The 23,714-nt window shown below is 54.4% G+C and overlaps 1 protein-coding gene across 6 annotated transcripts in view; it reads right to left on the bottom strand.

The window, feature by feature from the left end:
• LOC309649284 (uncharacterized protein) overlaps positions 1 to 23,714 on the bottom strand; it is a 111,162-nt gene that overhangs the window by 85,840 nt on the left and 1,608 nt on the right. Inside the window, exon 2 of one of the 6 annotated variants that reach the window (XM_082439169.1) lies at positions 16,912 to 20,656. The exons of the other annotated variants lie outside the window; for them this stretch is intronic. Coding sequence (XP_082295295.1) covers positions 20,621 to 20,656 — 36 coding nt within the window. The 3' untranslated portion in view covers positions 16,912 to 20,620. Of the gene's footprint in view, positions 1 to 16,911; positions 20,657 to 23,714 lie in introns of those variants that run through there. 6 annotated transcript variants of the gene reach the window in all.

Raw genomic sequence — 23,714 nt, 5'->3', positions numbered from 1 at the left:
CAGACAGCCTTTGAAGATGTGTGTGTGTATGTGTATATGTGTGTGTGTTGTGCGTCTGTGTATGTATATGCCTGTGTATGTGTGTACGTATATCTGTGTGTGTGTGTATGCATATGCATATGTCTACGTACACCAAACATTACATTCCCCTTTCCTTCTCAAGAAGGGGCTTCCTTCTGTACTGATCTTAGGAGTCTCAGGGCCACAGCCAAGAAATGACACCAGAAAGTCAGGAATTGAGTTTACTTGCAAACTCACGGTTTGAACTTTGTGAAACCAATATTCAATCACTTTTGACACAAAATCATAGTTCCCTATGGTCCCCCCAGTCTAACCCAAGAGCCCCGCTTTGTGTGGAGTCTTAAAGGGCGGGCAGGGGCCAAGGGGAGAGCGCCAGGACCAGGATCCCCGGGGGGCCCACTGGTCACTGCAGTTCAGGCCCAGCTTATCTTTAGCACTTTCTCCAGACACTCCGAGGGGAAAAGAAAGCTGCTTTGAGGTCAAACTTCTGAAACATCACATCACCTCTGAGAGCCGGCCTCTGTGTGCAGATGCCACAGCACACAGGACAGGAAACACCAAGCAGAGGCCTGGAACCCTGGCCTCTCAGCCAGCAGCCTGTGCGCACAGAGAAAGCTCCGAACTTGGGCTGCTTCTCGAACCCGAACCCGACCCCGAAGCATCCCCGCGGGAGCCTTGTCCAAGAGTGGAGCAGCAGGGAGCAGATGCTTGAGGCCACTGTATTTATCTATCGCTTCTCAACATCTTTGTTGTTGTTGTTTTAAATTCTCTTCAAACCGAAACTGTCAAAAGTTGTGCCTGATAAATCTGAAGGCTGGAGAGGAAGTGGTTTGTCCTTCCTCCCGCTCATGACTTCTGCAAAAGATAACACACAGCTCTGGGTGAAATGTCAGGCGAGGCCAGGGTTCCCAGCGGGGCCTGAGCCTCCGGACGAGGGCAAGGTGCAGGTTTCTCGGGTTCCCTGGCCCGCACGGTCTGCGGGGCTTCAGGAGACAGGAGGAGCCAAAGAAAGCCCTCCTCACCTCCGCCCCCCCAAACTTGATTCAGACCAGAGCCTCCACCTGGCGGCTCTTATACCTCCACAGCCGCCTGGGAATAGAGTGTTATTATTCCATTTTCCAGGCAAGAGTACTAAGGGGTCAGGATGTAAATAACATGTTCAATTTCATCTCAATAACTTGCTCAGTGTCCCATACAGCCAGAGACTGGCAGAGCCTGACTCCAAAGCTCCAAGTCACCTGCCCTGGGAAGCCGTCTCTGGCCCCTTCCTCCCGGGCTCAGGAGTCAGGTCCCCTCCTCTGTAGTCTTGGTAACGGCACTAGTCATCACAGGAACAATAAGATCTCTCTTCTTCTCGGGCACCAGCTCCGTGCTGGGCACGGCACTAACACTAGACATGCACTATTCTCACCAAATCCTCTCAGAAACCCAGAGGATTGGTACCACTATCTACCTCATTGTACCAAGGAGAAACGAAAGCTCAGAAATGTTAGGCCACTTGCCCAGGTCACACAGCTGGCAAGTGGCGGAGCCCAGGGTGGAACTCCCAACTTGCTGCTCTGATCAGGAGCCCAGGGGTTCCTTTCACCGTGGAAGACTGATCCCAGCCTTTCAGATACCAGACAGTTCTCTCCATTATCTTGAGCTCGATGCTTCTGGCCCAGAATGACCTCAAGGGCTGGCCCCTTTGAGTCTTTCCGCCAACACCAAAGGTTCAGGGAGACAGGCCATTTCCTTGCTGGCAAAGAACTGAGCCCCACCCATGTCACCAGCTCAGCCTTTCCCAGGTTCTCATGCCTAAGGATGACCAAGTCAGAGCAAAGAACGAGGTCCCTTCAAGTCCGAGCAGGAAGGAACAAGATGTTCAGGGGCATTCCAGGGACTGGGTTCCATGTTCAAGTCCATAGTCCTGAGCCCAGCACCCAGGACAGCTCACCCGGACCCACCCCACTCAACACACCCCTAGCACAAGGATTGTCTCCCTTTCCAGGCAGTGCTGGCCCTGCCACACCTCCGCGCTCTGCCAACGTCTCTCTTGGCCTGGAATGCTGTTCCCTGCCTTCTCCACCTGGCCGAAGTTAACCCCTTCTCTGATCAGCAGCCTTCTCCTTGGGGGACCCTGGTGCTTCCCCGAGCTCCCCATCACGTGGGGCATGAGATCCAACTGTCCCCAGGTCTCTCTCTCTTCGGGCTCTCTGTATTCCCAACCCTTGGCCCCAAGCCTGGTACCCAGCAGGTGCTCCATAGCGCATGTTTCAGGCATGCACGCCTGAATGCCCAATGAGGAGCCCCTGGCACGCACGGAGGGCGCAGCGTGCACGGCCCTGGGGGAGTTTTCTCACTTCGTTCCCACCCTACCTTGTGTAGAAGGCTCCATCCTGTAAGGAAAGGAGGTGCACGGCTGGGGTTCGAGGCCAACCCATCTGAGCCTGGCACAGACACATCCCCTGAGAGCGTGAGAGGCGGGTGGGTGGGGAGGGAATGAGCCCACTGTAGTTTATTTCAGAGGCGGGAGCAGAGCCGATCCTGCGGAAAGGGGGAACTGCAGCCCCCCATCCATTCCCGCACCCGCCTCCCCACCCTCCCAGCCCACCCAGCCCCATAAGGCCCTCTCCTGTCATCTCAGACTCCAGCGAGCCACCAAGTGGCCCCAACTGTGCATCTCATGGTCTTGTGCAGCAGGACCCAGGCCCGTGGGAGCCCTCGGATTCGAAGAGGAGCAAAACGGGGAGGCCCAGAAAAGTAAAGCACTCAATTCCTCTTCTTGCCAGACCTGAACCTGGGGTTATAAATGGCACTTCTGAGGGGAGAGCTTGCAAATCCTCCCGCCTTCACATGGCAGGCATTTGTGGGGGGAGGAGAGCTGGGGGAGGGGCGCCCTTGTGGGGTTGCCCTTCCTACACGCGCCTGCTCCATCCCCCACTTGCCTGACGAGACCCGGGGTGGCCGTGTGCCTCCTGTGCAGGTGGGACCTGAGGCCAGACACTCAGAGACACTGAAGGGCTCAAGCGGGACTGACGGTGAGGGGCAAACCAGGTCCAGGTCCAACACACACAGTGGCTGGGCCCACACGGGCCGGGGGACACCCTGCAACCTCGCCAAGCCCTTTGCCTGATGACCTGGAAACTTGCTCAATTTAAAAACCTCTCTGTGCCCAAGGCGATCCCTGTCCCTGCCCCGTGAGGATGGGCGTGCTTCAAAGGGCAGTCTGGGGGTTTCTGTCTGCTTATTTTCCTGTGTGTTCTGGTCATCACAACCAACTAAACAGAGGGCCCTGGCCCCAAGTGAGGCACAGGAAAAAGGAAAGAGCCGGGCCCTGCCACAGAACTCCTGGCACCAGCTGCAGATCTCGCCTTTGGCTTTCCCCAACTTGGTGAGGGAACAGGGCCTCTTTCACGGCTGGGCCCTTTGTTCCTGTTCCCAGGGAGAAGGGCGTGCTGGACAAATTCGGTTCAACCAGAGCATCCAGGGAAGTGACACTGTGTCCAGTCCCCTACACTCAACGCCCTCCTGGCCCCTCTGCGTTAACCAGCGGATTGGATGGGCCGGTTTTGTCATGTTAAAACCACACGGCGGGCAGCCTCATTGTTCCGGGATCGCAGAAGCAGCAGCAAGCGTTGCTGAGAACGCACGACGGGCACTGAGCACGGTGCTCCGTGGGCAATGTCGCCGTTAGGCCTCGTCATAACTCGAGGAAGCAGACACACCACTATCTTCCGTATACAGACAAGAAAACCGAGCCTTGCAAAGTGTCAGGTCGTCGCCAAGGTCACTGCTAGCACGAGGAGGAGCTGGGATTCAAACCTGGTAAAGTGCACACATCCCTGGCCTCCAAGCAACCAAGAAATAGCCAGATTGGATTAATTTTTATTTTTTTAAGAGAAAGAGAGAAATGAAAAGAAGAGGGGGAAAAAAAAAGCAAAAGATGTGGTTTTCATCACATTTATAGCTATCTGAAATTATGGCGTTCTTTTGCCCAAGGGTGTCCCCTACTCTGGAATGTAAGGTCCTTGAAGGGGCCCTGTTTTGGTCACCCCACAGCCCAGCCCGTAGCCAGGCACCTGACGCACAGGAAACCCTCAGCAAACAACTGTGCAGTGAGGGAACACGCACAGGGGGAGTAAACAGGGCCCTGCGAACCCAGCTTCGCAGGGAGAGCCTCCACAGCAGGGGGACAGCAAGGGAGCGGCACAGGGACGACGCCGTGTGCAGCATGCCTGTGCGGGGTCCCACCCGGGAGGGCCCGACTCCACTCGTTTACGTCCACGAGTCTCAAGTCTGCAGGCTGGTTAATTTCACTTGTTCATTCAGCCCCTTCTCTACTGAGCAGGAAGCACCACCAGGCGCTGTGCTGGGCAGCCCTCCCGGGACTCAGACGGTCCAGCCGGGGGGCGGGGTGGGGGCAGATAATAGGAAAGGGAACAGGCAAAGCAGGACACAGAGCAGTCACAGGCAGGGGGACGTGCCCTGGAGGCAGTGCACATTCAGCTGGGTCCGCAAAGAGCGAGTGGCGCCTCCTCCCCCCTCCCAGTGCCTTACACAAAGGTTTGCCCATTTCCAAATGAAGACTTATCCACACTCCCAAACACCGTGCAGATACAGAGTAATCCTGTGTGGACGGAACAAACGGCACACGCAAACGACCAAACGACCGACCTACAAAAAACATTATCATTCCCGGGTGTTCCCATTCTGGTTAAATTTCATTTTTTTCTTTTGTTTGATTGTACTGACTAATTATTCTATAATGAACCCGAGTTCCCTTTGAAATGGGAGAGAAGGAGATGAATGTCTTTAAATAATAAATGTCCACACCTAGGTATGCAGGCAAAAGAACTGAAATCAAGAATCCTAACAGATATTTGCCCCCATGTTCACAGCAAAATCAATCACAGAGTCAAAAGTTCACGGAGACAGGGACTTTCCTGGCGGTCCAGTGGTTAGGACTTCACCTTCCAGTGCAGGGGATGTGGGTTTGATCCCTGGTCAGGGAACTAAGATCCCACATGCCTCGCGGCCAAAAGACCAAAACATAAAACAGAAGCAATATTGTAACAAATTCAATAAAGACTTTAAAAATGGCCCACATCAAAAAAATCTTAAAAAAAAAAAAAAGTTCATGGAAACAACCCAAGTGTCCATCAACAGATGAACGGATAAACAAAATATGGTCTACCCATACAATAGAGTACTATTCAGCTGTGAAAAGGAATGAAATTTTGATATACGCTACAACATGGGTAGACTCTGAAAACATTATGCTAAGTGACACCAACCAGACACAAGAGTGTAAGTGTCACATAATACCACTTACAAGAGGTACCTAGAACAGGCAAATCCACAGAGGCAGAAAGTAGAATAGCGGTTGCCAGGGGCTGGGGGGAGTAGAGAAGGGAGAGCTACTGTTTAATAGGTACAGAATTTATGTCGGGGATGATGAAAAGTTCCGGGTATAGGTAGTGGTGATGGTAACACAACACTGTTAATGTATTTAATGCCACTGGATTGCACACCTACAAATGGTTAGAATGATAAATGTTACATATATTTCACCACACACACACACACACACACACACACACACACACACACACTTAGAACTCAAATGCCTAAATAAGACTGTGGCACCACACTGTAGATAAACAGACAAAACCAGAAGCTGTGCTGGGGAAGGAATGGTGACCCGGGCAGTCTCTCTCCCTGGGCCTCAGTTTACCCAACTGTAAAATGAAAGCACCGGCCTAGATGATCTCAAAAGGCCCCGCCAGACCAGATGTGGACTCAGCGACCAGAGAGATCCCTTCTCTCGTGTAGTGACTCAGAGCTGATTCAGGGAAGATGCTGGCAGGTATGTGCCTCCGCCTCGTGACACCAACCCCCCAGATGCACCTCTTCCAGGTAAACGGGCGGTACACACCTACTAGGAGCAGTTCAGGCTCAGCCTGGCCTCTCATTATCCAAGTGGCCACACCCAAGCCACCACCCCCCAGAGCCCCGGTTTTCTCACCTGTGAGACGGGGAGACTGATGAGAAAGCTACCTCCTCTGCACCCCCTTCCTTTATATACCGGCCAGGGCGGCCGCGGAAGGTCACACAGGTGAGGCAGGTGAAGCCCTAACTTCATCCCAGAGCCGGCTGCCTGGAGAAGGCCACCCTGGCCGGTGACTAGGACGGCAGGGACAATCCCAGCCACACCTGAGCTCAGCAGGGAGGCTGCCGAGCTGGAGAAACAGAACTCTCCAGGCTTTCCCTTGTCCAACCAATGCCTACTCATTTTTCCTCAAGTGGAATCTTACCAGGGTGGGGACGTGACGAACACGGAGGAAGTCCCTTGAGGACACAGGAGCAGCGTGGGACTCAGGAAAAAACGCGTGGATTCAGGTCAGCCTGACCTGGGTGTGACCTGCAGCTGTGCAACCTACAGCTGTGTGACCCCGAAGGCCAGGGGCTGTCCCCAGCCCTGTGACACGGGGACACTGCCCACCCGGGGGGTTGCTGCAAGGGTGAGATGCGATGCATAAGCGCCTGGCACACAGTAGGTGCTCAAGAAATGGTAGATTCCATTCCTCCGCCCCGCTGGACAGTCACCTCAGATCTCCCTACAAAATCTTCAGGGATGCGGAAGGCCTCCAGGCTCAACAGCACACTTTTAAAGACAAATTTGAGAGTCCTAAAAACACACCACCTCATGCCGCCCAGACTGCCAAATGCAGTGCGGGTAACGAAGCAAAACGAAGGGAAAGTCCAACTCTTTTCTCCGGCTTAAGAACACCCACATGCAAAAGTCAGTGGCAAAGCAATCACCCCAGCAAAACCCCAGGTCTAAATGTGAAATGGTTCCCTGGAACCCTCTCTCTCTCAAGTCACCGAAATCAGGCTTCAGTCCAGGGCGTGGCTAAAGACGGTGCCCCGGGTAGGGGGCGGGGGCGTCGCAAGAGTCGAAGGCAGCGAGGGGACTCATTACTGGGGTCCTTCTATAGGTTACCAACCAAGGAAGACCCTGGCTTCCTCTTAGCTACGCTGGTCAGCCTGCTTGAGGTCTTGTGCGCCCAGGAGGAGAAAGCACATTAGAACTGTACGCATCCTGCACCTCACAGAAGAACTCAGCTCCCTTCAGCTGCATCTGCCAGGCCACCTCCATCATACAGGCTCAGTAGAAACACCAACCTTTCACAGCGCAAAGGGTCCATACTTCTGAGTCCCAATTCCAAGCAACTGAATACAAAATCCACCATGGCCTACTTGGACATTCTCTGGACGGTCATGCTTACTAGAGTCTTTAATCCTTGACTACCAGGGGTTGGGGGTCATTCTGTCCCCCGCTTCACAGGTCAGAGAGGTGAGGTGGCCCAAGGTCACTGTGCGCCGGGCAGGCTGAGCGCTGGGCCACCATCTGCAGTGCCAGCGGAGTCGCCCTGTGCTCGACCACAGCGCGTCTGCAGTGATGCTCTCTGCCTTATCAGAGTGAAGAACTGTTCTAAACCTTAAAATAAACATTTTAGGGGCAAGAAGTACCAACCTTGAAACTCCAGACTAGGGTAAAAGAAAAAATCTTTTACCATAACCAAGAAGACTAAACACAGCTTAACAAGCATAGAAAATGCTACGTGGACAAACCCACTTGCCCAGCCAAAGGAGCAGAACTCTGAATAAAAACCTTGACCTTTCATAATGAACCATTTTGCTTTTGTCATTTACATGTTTATTTCCGGGCAAAGTTCCATTCCATGCTAACTAGAGAGTCCCAGGCCCCCTGGACTGGTCATAACCTGAGGGGTCCATGAGTCAATCCCTAAAAATGCCTACACTATAGATGCTAAACTTTATGAGCCTGTCATCTTAGCATTTTGCCTGCAGAAGGGTCCACAGCTTTCGTCAAATTTCCAAAAGGAGTGTGTCCCTCTAAACGGTCTAAGACCCAGTCTCCTGTCACATCCATTTGGTCTCCCTGTCCCATTCGGCCCAGAAACAAGGATGGAAACGAGATGAGGAATGAAAGAAAAAACACATCACTTCCCAAAGCAAGTCATGTGATGCATAAACAGGCCAAATTTAAGCGGCTGTGTTGTTAAAAAATAACAATAACACCACAATTTCATAGGTGTCCAAGAAGCAAAGAGGAAGAAATGCAGCATTACTTGAATCTTTAAGGTACAGCCACTGAGGGCAGGGCCTTGTCTACAGGGCTCACCACCACACGCCAGGACCAGAGCATCCTGGGCGCACACTAGGCCCTCCACCAGTATCTGCTGGAGGCTGAATTAACATTCCATGTCATTTATTCCTCACAACCCTGGGATGTAGGGATTACAATTTCTAGTTTCACAGACCAGGCTCAAAGAAGCCATGTGACTTGCCTGAAGTTACAACCAGTAAGAAGCAGAACTGGGATTTAAACCCAGGTCCACACACTGCTATGCAAAACCCAGGTCCTTCCCCCGCACCACACTTTGTTTAGACGGCGGACTTTTAACCCAAAGTCATCTCTCAACAGCAGGCTCCACAACCCCAGTGGCTCCCTTGAGGGTCATTTAACTTCTCTGGGCCTTGGGTTCCTAATGTATACAGTGGGAGACATGGTGCATGCCAACAACAGTTGATTAGTAGTGGCTGTCTCCAGGCTCAATGGGAAGGATTGATTACGCCTGGGTTGATTAGCAATGTCTACCAGGGGCTAGGCAATGAGCAATGGCTGCACGTGTGTCATACATTCGCCATCCCAGAACTAGATGACCTGCAGGTTCTCTTCCAAGTCTGGCCGCCTCTGATTTTAACTATAAAAATTTTAAAGGGGGGATATGGAAAAGGAAAGAACAGACTAACATTTTCCAACACCAGCCATAGCTAAATTCAGCAAGGCCAAAACTGGCTGCCCAGCCAGTCCTGCACACTCCATGCACACAGCCCCGCCACATGAGAGGAAGTGGAAAACATCAGATCTGCTGCCTGCACACCCAATAAGACACCCTGTCCAAGCCAGAAGCAGCAAAACTGTGGGTTTGTCTGGCTTGGCCTGGGTTGTAAAACACCTCATCAGTAAGCATAGAAACCTCGCAGGGAGCGTCATTGGGGTTCATACCCTGGCCCGACCTCCTACCCGTCCTGAGCTCTAGGCAGATTACTTTACCTCACTAAGCCTCAGTTTTCTCATCCTGGACAATCCTCAGAGGATTGTCATAATGATGAAACACAACGGTGCATCAAAGTTCTTACCACAACAAGAAGCCCATAGTAAGTGGGCAAAGAGCCACGGCTATCATCATCACCATCATCACCTTTTGTCTCTGAAGGGGGCATATTTTCAGAAAAAAAGTATAAGTGCAAGAGATTAATTTCTTTCTCCCCGTGTTCAGCATTACAGCCCATTTGGTTACTGCGAACTCTAAAAGGGAAGAGGCTCTGAAAACAACTCCATCCTCCTGAAGCTCCTGGTGTATCAGCCGGGGCCCTGGGAAGAAACAGATGGCAGACACAAAACGGTGTCATTTGAAGGAATTGTAACCAAAGGACAACATACCAAGGTGTGGGCAGAACACAGGGAAAACACAAGAGGTGGTTTTCTCCTAGGGTGACCAAATGTCCTGATTTGCTTGGGACTGAGGGGTTTCCCGGGACACAGGACATGAGTGTAAACACCTGGGACGGTCCCAGGAAAGCCAGGACTCAGTCACCTCATTCCTACCCTATGTGATCCTACCCCGAGGCCTGCAGGGACAAGGAAAAGGAGCAGTTACCGAAGCCCGGAATTGGGGGTGGGGGTGGGGGGGGGTGGGGGTGACAGGACAGGGGTCGTGGCCAAGGGACGCTGCCTGCCCACAGCAACCCTGAAGGAAGAAGCCAAGGGCCTCCATCTCCCTTCAGGGTCCCCACTTATGAGCCAAGCCCACCTGGAGGCCAGAGGGCACAGAAGCCCATGGATGAAGGCCACACAGCCAGGTCCCGGGCACAGGTAAGGGTCGGACAAGAACAGAGTGTTAATCCTGGGATGGCCAGGGGGCCAGACCCCACCTCTCAGAAGGCTCCCTAGGGGGCCTGGTGGGGACTCAGAGCTCCCAATCTTCGTCCAGCAGGGAGAGGACCCTCCTCCTGCTTTGGGATGGGAACACTGGATGGAACACCCAGACTCAAGCTCCGTGAAGCCACCCATCAATGGGCTTAGTTCTCGGCAGGGGTCCAAGGAAGAAGCCCCCTCCCCCGGCAGCAGGGTCGCCGCCAACAGTGTGAGCGAGGCTAAGACGACACAGTGAGCTCCCTCAGAAGAAGAGGGCCTTCCCGGGCTCTGTCTAAACGGGCGCTCGGTCACCTTAGACCCAAGTGGGGGGACCAAAGGTGGAAAGCCGAGGGGGTGGGCGGTAGGGGTATGATATATACACAGGTGCGCCTCATGGAAGGGCCGAGAGTGGGCTCCCTACTGGCAGGTTCGGACCGGACACCACCATTCAAGGCCCTGTGCGTGTGTCAGGGGCAATATCGTTGAGAAAATAAAAGCGACTTTCAATTCTGTTTTTAAATCATATTTTCCAAGATCAAAATCTTATTTCCCAAGCACTGCTGCTGAAAGCTGAGGTGAAAACCACCAATAATGTCTTAATCTTCCCAACTGCCGGTTTCTATCTTGCCCAAGTCGGGGACACGGTGACTGGGGTTGAGTCCAGGACTGTGGTCCATTGCAGGTCCCGGTGCCCAAGGTCACAAGCACACCCTGGAGGTTCTCCCAACAGCTCCGAGGTCGCCAGACAGGGCCGGGGTTTCCAGCAAAACGTGAGACCCTTTTCTGTCCCTGCGACGCCTGGGGCCTCTATACATCAAGCAACCGTATTCAGCCAGAAGCCTGTACTGACATCGGGTATTGCTGGATGAGACACCTGCCTTCGAGAAGTTCACGGTCGAGCAGAAGCGGGAACGCAGTGGGCAGAGCAGCAGCCAGGACTGAGCTGGTGGTCATAATGCAGGAGCATTGACTGAGCAGTGGCTCCGCGCCTGACACCACTAAGCACTTTCCATGCATGCACCCTCTCCTTTATTATTCGGATAACCCTGGGAGGTGGCCACGATTATCCCCAGCTTACAGATGAGAAAACTGAGAGCTGGATCACACCACTGCTTACATGGTCTAATATGAAGTGTCTGAATCCACAAACTCTGGCCAGAGCTCGAAACCACTTTGCCCTCCCCCCCGCCCCATTAGGGAAGGACTGACCTGGGAAGGCAGGGTCTTTAGTGCCTCTACTTCTACCTTGGGTTTCAAAGTGGGGGAAGAGTGTTTGCAGCCCCCCAATCCGCAGCACACACCCCTTCAAGCAAGGCCGCGGTGAATGCCGAGCAGGGCCTGCCCGACACGAGACTGCCCAGCCGGGCCGAGCAGGGGCTGAGATCCACCTGCACTCGGCTGTCCCGGCCCAGAGGCGCCCTGCTGACCACTGCGGCATTGGAAGAACCCCAGACCGCCGCCCTCTGCAACAGTCTCTGGCCTGAGACCCTCGCACCTTCACTGCACCTGCTGGCAGGACCCACACATACTCCAGAAGCTTCCTCTTTGTATCTTTCCTGGTGGTATGGTTCACTTAGCTCCAAAAAGCAGAGGGACCCAAAGCACAGCCTTGGGTGGGGCTTGGCTCAAGCAGAGGAAGGCCTTTACAGAAGAGCCACGTAGCCAGGTCGCCCACCACGGCCCACCCCCTTTCCTCGCTGCCCCCATCCCCCCAAAAACACTCAAACAGGATTCGAGAAGCAGGTTTCAAAGTCATTTTCCTCACACCAAAACTTCCTAATGCTAATTTCCTCTCTTTCTTCTTTTTCATTGGCATGAAGCAATTCCCCTTCCAGCAACCCAGATCTCTGAAGTCCTGAGTCATCAGGACAGCAGGGGAGCCGACAGGAGGGATCAAAGGTGTGGGAAGCTCGCTAATGCCGGGCCAGCAGGATTTCCTTCCACGGTCCCTGCCGGCTCTCGGCCCGCGCCACGCACACAGAGGGATCTGGGCTCCTGCAGCCCCACGCGGTTCTTGGTTCCCACCTCTGTGCCAAGTTCCAAAGAGGCAAGGTGACTGCAGACAGGAGCACAGGCTCCCAGCCCTCCCACGGGCCAGCCCGCAGCCGGGGCTGCTCATCAAACGGGACCTCTCAGGGTAGGTGGGACATCAGCCAAGTCGCCACAGGGGCTCTCAACCGGTGACGTGCCCCCCAGGGGACCCGTGGCAACACCTGCAGGCATCTGGGGCTGTGGGGAGCAGAGTACTGGCACCTACTGGGCCGAGGCCAGGGGCGCTGCTCAACATCCACAGAGCCCAGGACGGTCCCACCACCAAGTAAGATCTGGGGCCCAAGATCAATAGGGCCAAAGGGGACACGCTTTGAGATCATGCATGAAAATGGCTTAGCACTTATGAATAAGACCTCTCCCTACTCGCTGTGCACATGATCATGTGTGTCACACGTACCCGTCCAGGAAGAAAGCAGAGATGGCTCTACCCCAAAGTGTTCATCTGGGTGATTTCTGGGTGGTGGGATTATGGGAGAATCTTTTCCTTCTTTATTTTTTAAGATCATCATCATCCCCGGGTGATTATTTTTGTTTTATTTTACAAGTACAGAGGCGAATAGCTGGTAGAGAAGACAGACGGGCAAAGAGGCAATCGCCACCCAGCTGGGGAAGTGCCAGGTCGCAGGGAGCAAGCCCTCACTCCAACTGGGGGTCAGGGAAGGCTCCGGGGGCCAGCAGCATTCCCCACGGCAGAGGGGAGAGGGGCCGAGCCAGAGCCCCGAGGGGTGGGGGGAGCCCAGCCACACTCTGAGATGGGCTCCAGACCCCATGCTCGCCTCCACCACGCCGTCATAGCCGGCTCTCAGGGACAGGCCATCTCAGGCGAGGAAAACAGGCTCCGAGAGGTTGAGTTCACGATCCCAACACCAAGCAGGGGCAGGTGAGAAGCAAACCTCCACCACGGCTCTCCCAGAGACGCGTCTGCAGGAAGACGGCCGAACCACCCAGGGTGAGACACTCAACTCTGTCCCCACCCTCCTGCCTACTTCACGGCCCCCCTGCTCAGCAGGGAGCCAGCCCTGGCCACCCTGGGCCTTCCTGAGCCTCTGCTCCTGAGCCGGGCTCACAGCCACATGCAGTTATTCTCTGGAGCCAGATGGCCTGGGTGCAAATCCCCGCTCCACCACTACTAGCTGGGTGAGTAGTGACCTCATCTCTCTGGGCCCCAGTTTGATCATTTGTAAAACAGGAACCATGACAGCAATACCTCACAGGTGCATCGGGAGGTTTAAACAAGCTCACCTACGTATGACCCAGCAGTTTCACTCCTGGATACGTATCCAGAAAAAAAGAAAACACTAATTCGAAAAGATACATGCACCCCCAATGCTCACAGCAGCATTATTTACAATAGCCAAGATATGGAAGCAACCCAAGTGTCCACCAACAGACGAATGGATAAAGAAGATGTGGTATACATATACAATGGAATACTACTCAGCCATAAAAAAAGAATGAAATTCTGGCATTTGCAGGAATGTGAATGGACATAAATCAGAGAAATATAAATACTGTAGATGTCACTTTCGTGTGGAATCTGAAAAATAACACGAATGTATACAGCAAAACAGAAATAGACTCACAGACACAGAAAACAAACTAGTGGTTACCAGTGGGGGTGGGGGGGAGGGGCAAGACAGGAGTATGGGATTAAGAGATACAAACTACTGTGTATAAAATAGATAAGCAACAAGGACATATTGTACAGCACAGGGAACTATAGCCATTATTTTCTCATAACTTTTAAGGGAGTGTAAACTGTAAAAATACTGGATCACTATGCTATATACCTGACACTAATATAATATTTTAAGTCATCTCTACTGCAATCAAAGAAAAGTGCTCATCTACGTGAAGGCTCGGAACAGGAGACGCTGTGTGAGCACTAGCTGTAGTTCTCACTGCTTTGCTGGTGACTGCTCTCACCGCCCAGGTCCCGGTGCTCGAAGCCAGCAAGGAGGCGCCGGGCTCTGTGCAGGAGGCCTCTGGCTCTGGAGCCAGGTCGTCTGGGTTGCAGTGATGTAACCTGAAACTCACAGGGCCTTAGTTTCCCCAAGTGTAAACAGGAGCCTGAGGGCTGGGTTAAATGCACAGATACACCCAAGGGGCTCAGCGGGGCTGGAGGAAATGATTGATCGCTACTGCCCCGCAGTCACCTCCACCCCATCCTGGTCTGTGTGACCCCGCAGGCTGACCCTGCTTGGACCCCCAAGCCCAGTAGCCACCAGACTGCTGGGACGGGTCAAGCTCTTTCACATTCCCACCATCAAGGCAAGCATCGGCCACAGGGTCGTGAAACGCGACCCGACGGGAGCAACAGGCAGACATCAGAGTCACTGTTCCTCTTTCCAGCGGAGCAGCCCTGCTCCCACTGCCCCATAGCCCCCAGGCCCGAGGGCCCACTAAGGGCACCAGCAGGGCGCCACAGCTGCCCTGCCTCGGCCCGACAGTGCCACCTTCCCAAGCCCCACGGCTGGGCGGGGTCTTCCCACCTGGCCTCCAGGAAGGAAGCTTCCAGAAGGGGAGCCCTGGGAGCCAAAGCTCAGAGCGGAGGTCTCAGGCCCGGGATCCGGAAAGCACCAGAGGCCTCTGGTGGCAGTGGCCTCACGGGCCCGGCAGTGGGCCAGGAACCGTGGGCCTGTGTCCACCCCGAGGCCAGCTCTGCAGGGCAACTCGAGGGCCCACTGCACGCACTGTCCTTCACTGGAGGTGAAAGAGACACGCAGGGTTCTAGGGACGCAGAGGGTGGAGGTCTGGACGTGGCTCTTCCCTCTCCCCTTCCAACAGGAGGGACCACCCAACTGAACCTGTGCGGCAGCTCATTCATTCCTTCCTTCACTCATTCATCCACTCATCTGGCCAAAGAGTGTCTGCTGAGAGACACAGCCTCAGGGTCCCCGTCTGTAAAATGGAGGGAGTGACAGCAACTTGCTGGGCTGTTATGGAGGTCACCAATGTGACCGCCCAGCCCAGCTCCTAGCAAACAAACTCTCGTGAGTGGCCACGAGACCACTGCTGCAGTGGTCACTACAGTGACTAACGCCTGGCCTGGTGACTCACATCCCTGCACTCCTGAAGCTTCCATTCAGGGGCATCCCGGGCTCCCAGCTGGCGGCCCGCCCCCGTCCCTCTGCGTCACGATCAGGGCCCTCCCGGCTCGCAGGTGAATCCCACACTGACCTCGAGGGCCCCTCTGGGAAGTGACCCTGACTCCATCTTTCTCCCTACCTGCTCTCACGGTGCCAACCACTGCTGCGGCCCCTCTGCCCATTCCCACCCCTGGCCCCCAGCCCCTTCTCTGCCAGCCTCCAACCCTACCTCTGTCCGTCCAGATGCATCCCTCCTACGAAGTCCTTCCTGAAACCACCTGGCCCCTGCAAACAGCAGGACAAGGCACAAATCTCTCTGCGGATGTGTGCTCCTACGGTGCATCCTAATTTGAAGTGTCCCCCAATTTAACTGTGAGCCTTTGGGGAACAAAGGGTCATCTGACTTTGTAAGCGTAGCACCAGGGAACACTCACCTTGCCAGCCCAGTGCCTGGAGATACTCACTCCACAAGTGCAGTACCTGGGAAACTCCCTTTGCACACACAGCATCTGGTACTCAATTCACAAACTTGGTACCTGGCGTTTACCCTTTACAAATACTTGGCATTCACTTTCCAACACCAGTTCCCTGAACTCACTTGACAAATTCACAAAGGGATGTCTGCCAAACATTGGCAAACGCTAAACTGATAAGCCCACTGATTCCCCACTAAGACGTTGCTGCAAGAGGCTGAAATCATTTTACGTATATCCAACAGATGCACATATATTCACGGACACACACACTCAGGCGTGTCGGCAGACCTGCCTTTGCCTCTCAACTCCACTTCTTCCCAGTTCTCCTTGTCTGAGTCTCCGTAGCAGCATCTATAAAATGGGAAGAGTAATAGCTGCCCCGTAGGATTGTTTGGAAAATTAAAAGAGCACAGTGCCTGGCACTCAGCAGGGAGACAATAAGTGTCGCTGTAATCACAAGCGCATTGCTCCATCCCTTGCAACAGGTTCACTAAGATGTTTTATTCCCCACCAGAGAGCAGACTGCAAACTTTCCTGACCTGCCACCAAGCTCAAACCCAGGAGCCAGAAGAGACCACGCCATCTGAATTTCCTTTCCAGGGAAGCAGCTCTGCTGCTGGTACCCTGGAGACCTCCAGACCACTGCAGGGTCCCAACGGTCCTGGGGTGGGTGTCGCCATCATTCCGTGGTCTCCTGTCTCCTGGACACGGCTAGCCCCCTCCCTAGCCTCCCCCGCACTCGGGGTAGCCATGTGACCAAGCTGTGGCCGATGGAGTGGCCAGACCCACAGACCGAACCTCCACCTGGTTCTCTCCTCCCCAGCCACGACTCCACGAGGCCCTGAAGGGGCAGAAACCCCCACTGGACCGGGACACGAGGCAGATGTAAACCGTGCTGCGTGAAGCCCCCCAGGTTTGGGGGCCGGCTGTCGCAGCAGTCAGCCCACCCTGACTGTGGCCTGGCCGCATCCACGGGGACGGCTCCACCACCGGCTGAGCCTCACGCAAGCACGCGTGGCGATTCAGATTCACCTGGGCTAGACAGTGAGCCAACGAGGAGGCAGTCTGGGCTTTCCCAGGCTGCGTGCGCCTATCTGCAGCTTCTCTGGGCCTCGAAGAGCTTGGGACTGGCCCAGGACACCAGGACACGTTCCAGTGCCATCTCCTCTCTCCTGATGACCCCAGCCCCAGGGAAGCCTCCGCTGCCCCGCCCCGCGGAGTCCGGCCCACCCACCCGGGGACTGGAGAATCCAGCTCTTCTGCTTCCCTCCAAAGTGAGTTCACTCAGCCTAATCTGTTTATACACTCTCCCGATCTGATACCAGCTTAAAAGCAGGAGAACCCATGACAAAGGAAGGCAGTGAAGGTGCTAGGGGTGCGGGGAGTCCTGGGTGTGAATCCCAGCCCAGCTGCTGAGTCATGTGGAAGGGTCGTGGGGCAACACGCTGGCGCTCAGCGATTCTCCCCCTCAGCGCTTCCCCCCCTCAGCGCTTCCCCGTAGGAAAAAAGCCTGAGGCGAATTCAATGATTAGGGTGTGCTAGGTCCTAGAACCTTTGTAACGCAGTACGGACAAAGGGAACTGGTTTTGGTAATGTAAGAGTCTCTTAAAGCACTGCTATTCTTCCCTATGAGAGGGAGCGGGTTAAATAAAACACACACACCCCAGAAGCGCTAGAAACGAAGGAAGCTCCATGGGGCAGGGAGCTGCCTATACGCCCAGCACCTAGCACATTCTGGGTGCTCATAAATATTTTTTAATAGATGATAACAGCTCCTGGAAGGCAGGGGTGATGACAACTGTAGAGCATTTACTAAGATCCGGGCCCTTCACTGGCTGATCTCTAAGTCCGGTCCGGCCTCAGGGCCTTTGCACTTGCCATCCTCTCTGCCAAGAATGCTCCCCCACTAGATACCATCTCCTTCCCTGAACACCATGTGCAGAGTAGCAAGGCTCCTGGTCCCCAAGCCCCGCACACCCCACCCACCGCTGCTTTGTTTTCTCCGGGGCCAGACAGATTTTATAATTACTTGCTCAGCGGTTCATTGTCTGTCACCTACCCCAGCCCAGGAGGGCAGGGACTGGTTTTCCTCAAACTGCCTACAAACAGTGATATTTATCTGTTGAATGAACTGCCGTGCCTTACTCCACCTAATCCTGACATCATGCTAAAAGGAAGTCCCCAGAATGTGAATTTCACAGATAAGGAGGGAGGTTAGGTGACCTGCCCAAGGTCACCCACCAGCTAGGACGCTGCAAGGGCAGGATTCAAGCTTGCCTGTCTGACCCCTCTGCTGTGACTGGCTGTTCTCCCCCATCCACCTTCCTGACACCCCAGACACCGGTATGTGGCAGGTGTAAAGAAATGGCTACTGGACATTCAGCTTCAGCACAACAATCAATTTCGGCACCAAAACTATGTTCTCTGTGGTCCCCTTCCCCCAACAGACGTGAACACCTCCCCCCTGCCACACACACACACATGCCTCATCACCCTTTGTAGGGCTCTGCTGGTATCAGCCAAGCTTCCTTTCAACCTCACACGGCCTCCCTCGGTGGCCCGCTGAAGGCACTGGGTGCCTTGTCACCAGAGCCAGGAGCAGGGAAGAGACACTGTCACTTCCTCCTTTTCTCTACCATGGGGCCAGGCGGCCTGGCTTCCATCCTGGGGAGGCAGGAAGCCTGGGGACAAAAACGATGCCCTCAGGTGGAGCAGGAAACAGCCCTCCTGGCCGTGCAGACCCTTGTCCTTGGGGCAGAGGTCAGCGGGACTGCCCGGAGCCCCCGACCAGTTCCTGGTGGGGCTGGGGGGCCAGACCCTCAGGAGGCTCCCTAGCCAGTGACAGCGAGCCAGACCCCAGCATGACTCCAGACCGCAGTGACCCCAGGCAGCACTGCCCTTCCCCCCTCTGAGGGAGGGTCAGCTCACCCTTGCAAAGCACTGTGGGACTAAATATTTTAACACTCACCAAAGAAGTAGGCAAAAAACATTCAGATTATCAAAACAGAAACAACTCCACTCAGTCAAAGTGGAAAGTGTCTTGTTGGAAACTGCAAAAGCCTGGGGCTAACCTAAATGTCCAGTGATAGGGGATGGTCTACCTACATTATTACGGTGCCCCTCTATGACGGAACACCATGCAGCAGGGAAGAGCAGCTGTGCAGGCAGAGATCTAGAATGACTGCCAAAACACACCGTCCAATGAACAATAACGGCACAGAACTGTGTGTAAATGCCCAGAATGCTCAGCAAGGATGCAGGGCTGGCCTGCGAGGAGGAGAACTAGGGGCCATGGGCCCGTGGAATAAGAGAGAAGCTTCATTTTCCCTTCTATGCCTTGCTGTACCATCTGAATTTATTTGATGTGCACGTTACTATTTCAATTTTCCAAAAAAAAAGAGTTCTGTATTTTTTTAAAGAAACTAGACTGTGCCCCCTGAGAAATTTTTCTTAAACTGCTTTCAACAATTTCATTGCTTTCATACATACCAGATCCACTAAATACCCCTAACTTTCCCAAATGCACCACTCATCTCAGGAGACTTTCCTCTAGAGACTGCCCGTTTTTAAATAGCAATAATCCCTTGCATTTGGGCAGAATTTCTTGAAGCACTCTCAGGGTAATTAGGAAAACACAAAGTGGAATACAGGCCCCTTGTCATACCCCTACTGTGTGCTGGCCGTCCTGCTAGGTGCTAATCTGAGTGATCCTCAATCCTTTCAGCAACCCTGTAAATGAGGTAGGATTATCCCACGCTCTAGGAGGAAAAGCAAGCCCCGGCAAGGGAAAGCAACGTTCCAAAAGTCACACAGCCAGGAAGCTGTAACCTCAGAATCCAGAGCCGGTGCAAGTGGCAGCAAACCCTGTTGTGTTGCCCCACGGTGGAGACGCCCTGAACCATTAGGCTGCCTTGCTTAATCTCACTTAATCCTTTAATCAAAGGCGCAACTTGACCATCTCGGATGTTCATTCCACCAAAACACCAAGGGGATACCATCCATGTGGGCCAAGCTGAGGCCGGCAGCGAGGCACCCTCAGAGAGCTTCAGTTTTTTAGGACGACACGGCCACCAGGCTCCCCCTAAGCCTCACCGGACGTGGTGCCCCAGAAATGCCCTCTCCCACTGCCAGGTGAGTCAGCGGGCTCCCCGGTTGGCACAGAGGAGCGGGCAACACTATACACAGCCACCTGTGGGCCACGGAGCCCAAGCCAGCTCGGCAGCAAAGCCCAGCCATGAGCAGCGAGCGAGACACCTTCAACCTGGACTGGTACAACTTTGCCAGCGGCTAGGAAAGGCATCTCGGATTGCGCCAGGAGAATGGCAGCATCAAAACTACTCCCTCCTTAAAATGCACTTATTTATTACAGCCTGGGGAAGGCAGACCACGTGTGCTGTTTACAGAGAATTCAGATTTTTTCCTCCGCTTCTGTCTCAGCCCCTCCCCTCCACCACCTCCAATCAGACAAGTAACCTGGGAAACAAATTTGATATACTCCAAAATCTTATGACAAATGGCACTGAAAGAAAAAAAAAATTCTTTGTGTTTATTTATGCCACAAAAAAACATCACATAAATCAAAGGCGGGGAGGACGGGCACAAGGAGGAGGTGTAAGTGACAAAGCGGAGAAATGAACACGCGTGTACGTGTGCACACAGGCGAGCTCCCACGGGACTTCTGACTACTCGGGAGGACACAGATTTTCATTCCCATGGGGAAACCACCATCGGGATGAATGCAGTACTCTGACACCCAGTAGGTGCTTCGTAAGCATAAGTCCAATTTCAGAAGGTTGCAGCCCCCAAGAAAACACCAGACTGAAGAAACCGACGAGAACTGAGGTGACTCCTCTTTTCCTTTCCACAACAGAAAGCCCAGAGACATTTCAATTGAAGCAGCAGAGTGGTGAAAATTTAAAAAACAAGTCACTGATGAATCGAGGCTTGAGAATAAAGAAGGCTACTGTGCCTGTGCTCTGACCCCTGTTTGATCAGACTGGACCCTCCCCATTCTGAGATGCCACGTGCTACATGTTAAAAAAAAATAAGGTAAAATAAAAGGTAAGCAGCTGATTCGTACTTCTTTGGTGCAGAGGAGACAAAGCACACGGACAAAGCCCTCTTCCAGAGGACAAACATGCCTAGCAGGTGATCAAATTCAGCCCAGACACGAGAACGGCAAAATGGACTGTGGACCCAAGGACCCGAACCTTCTTGGCTACAGCCGACACCATGGTTGGCAACCACAAAAAGCCCAGGGAGGCCGGGGACTGGGAAGTCTGGACGCCAAAGGGGAATGAGGAACGGCGGCATCCAGGCCACAGCCTGGGCAGATGCGCCCTTCCTCTGGCAAGGTGCGGCCGTGTGCACCCCAGGGAGGGGCGGACGCCTCCCAGTCCCCCCTCACAGCAGCCGGGTCACTGGCGCCTTTGTGTTTCCTCCTTTGTTTATGAGTCTTCTAGATCCAAAGTCTCCAGCACAGAGTGCATCAGGCCCGGCGCTGTCACTGGCCATGTCAGGCACTGTTGACTCTGCAAGGATTTAATCAGTAACCGGCCCAGCAGATAGGCACAGGGGCAAGCTCCAACCTGACCCCAGAGAAGGCAAAGTTTACAGCCAGGCCAGGGGGTGAGGCTGCTGGCCCCCTGGGGCCCCAGGCTGAGCCCATCTCCCCGGCAGGGAATGGAGAGAGGTCCGTCCACCTGGGGGTGTACCCAGCTGGAGCCGCCTGCCAGGTGGGACTGAGAGCCCCCGGATGCCTCCACCCAGGCCTGATGCAGCTGTGGTCCTGGAAGCCTGGTCTGTAGCTCTGACTGACTGGATCAGTGCAGACAGACCCTGAAGACGGTCTGGGCAAAGAGTGTATTTGGTTTGTTTATGGGTTTGAATCCAGATCAATCACTCTGAGTCTTGTGCCTGAAGCCCACACAATTAACCAGATAATTACCAGATGGTTCTGAGGTGGGCTGTGTAGAGGGCTTAACAAAAGGATGATGTACACTTTATGGAAGGCTACGACCAATACAAAACACCTGATACACCCGGCAGCTCGAGGCTGGGCCACATGGGGCTTTCCGTTGTAGTGAACTGCACTCAAATTCACCTTTGTTTCGTTTGGGCTCACATTTCTCAATTGAGTGCTTGGGCCGCACTATAAAATGCAGACAGATTACATAACGCCCGGGCCTCAGGGAAACCCCTCAGGGGCCTGCTTTGCTTCCCGGGGGGGCCTGCTTTGCTTCCCGGGGTGGGGGGGCCTGGACACACCAACAACCAGGTGTTTCAGGACGGGACAAGGTCCCCAGTGGTGGTGCCATGCACACCCCTGCCCTGGAGGCCACGGCCTCAGCAGCCCCCCTCCACGCTCACAGGCCCTAGCAGGGAGGGCCGTGCACCCCACCGGAGCCCACCAAGGCCACATGTAAGGACACTCCCTGCCCTGCCCGCGGGGCTCGCCGACGACAGGCGGAGAAAGGGGACAGCCCATTGGACACTCGCACGTAGTTCCTCCCTCCTCGCTTCCCAACGCCACAGCAAGGCTCTGCTGAGACAAATCTTGGGCCACGGATGGCCCTCGGCCCCCAGTCCGGAAAATCACGGCTCCTCTCCAGAGAGGCCCAAGCAGACGAAGGTGCCACCCACCACGGCTGGGGAAGGTGGTGCCGGGGCCCCTGGCTGCTTGAGAAGCCAGCGCAGGGCTTCAGGCTCCCTTCCTCCCCACTCTCTCTCTCAAACAGACACCTCTTGAGCAATCAGAGGTAAACTGGGGGAGGGGGAGGGGCACCTTGAGCCTCCGAAGCTGGCTTCCCCCAGCCGTGGGCAGCGCAGCACAGCTCCTGGCTTCTCCCGGGGGAGCACGGGAGCGCGGCCTGTCCTTCCCACGGGGGGTCACTGTGCCTCCCAGCCACCTTCTCCTCCCCAACTCCCCTCCACTTTAAAGGGGTGACAGAAAGAAAAATAAAGCTCCCCCAGCCCCGGCCAGGGGGAAATTCTGAAGCCAGATTTGGAGGCTGCTGGTCCCAGACAGGGAACTACTGAGGACACCAGTTCCTCCCTGAATCTGAAACACTGCGCGCTGGCGAATTTTCTGAGGCTCTCCCTCCATCAAATGAAAAGCCAAATGCCGAGGCCTGTGGCTCGGGACAGGTTTGAGAACGTGCATGAGCCTGAGCCTGAGACTGGACCGCTTCTCTGCAACCAGAGATCCTCCCTGAGAAAGCAGCCTTTGCAGATTGCACCAATGTGCCCACAGGAAAGAAAAAATAGGTGTTCTGAGCACGTCGGACCCAAAATTCAGAATAAAAGCCCTCGTGTGCTTCAGTGCCCTGGGGGGAGCGGGGGGGGGGGAGCTGTGTCAAGGAGTATGGTTTCTTCTGCTAACTTTTCCCCCTCCCCATTCCTTGGAGCATGTGTCACGACCTGTGACACACTGCCAAGGGAACATGGATGCCGGGGAAATGTCTGCACATGCTACACGTTTGTGACATGCTATGTAAGCGACACCGTTTCCCGGCTGGGTTTTCTTGGCACAGGTGTGGGCAGGCGTTAGATTCAGCGCCCCCACCCCGACCACCGTGCTTGGTAAACCGGATCACGGTTGCCCCAGAGGGGAGCGTGCACTCTGGGGAAGACCTGCCACCTCTCCACAGAGGACGGGACCCCCGCGCAGCAAGGCTCAGGCCCAAGCAGAGCTGGTGCTTATTTAAACTGTCCTCCTTTCAAAACACAAAGCATCCTGTTCCGGCTCCTGCCCGCCACCCTCCCCCGCTGCGACCCCACCACAGCCCTCTCTCGCCACCTTGCAGATTTGATTTCAGAAGCAGATCGATGACTTCTCTCCCTCTCATGAGGGTGACCCAGTCCCAGCCATGTATTTTAAAACAGTAACAATAACATAATAAAACCTCCAGCAACAAAACACACGTATACAATACTGCATAGACAATGCAAGACCAGAACCCCACAGGCCAGCTTCCGCACTAGAACTTGACCGCCCCCCGTGGGGAGGAGATAGCCCAGGACCCCTGCCCCCTCTCCCTCCCCCTCCCCCTCCACTTCCATCCTCCCAGTGTGCCAGTGAAATTT

The sequence above is a fragment of the Balaenoptera physalus genome, assembly GCF_965194825.1.
Source record: "Balaenoptera physalus genome assembly, chromosome: 19".
NCBI lineage: Eukaryota > Metazoa > Chordata > Mammalia > Artiodactyla > Balaenopteridae > Balaenoptera > Balaenoptera physalus.
This window is presented reverse-complemented; position numbering and strand designations above follow the sequence as displayed.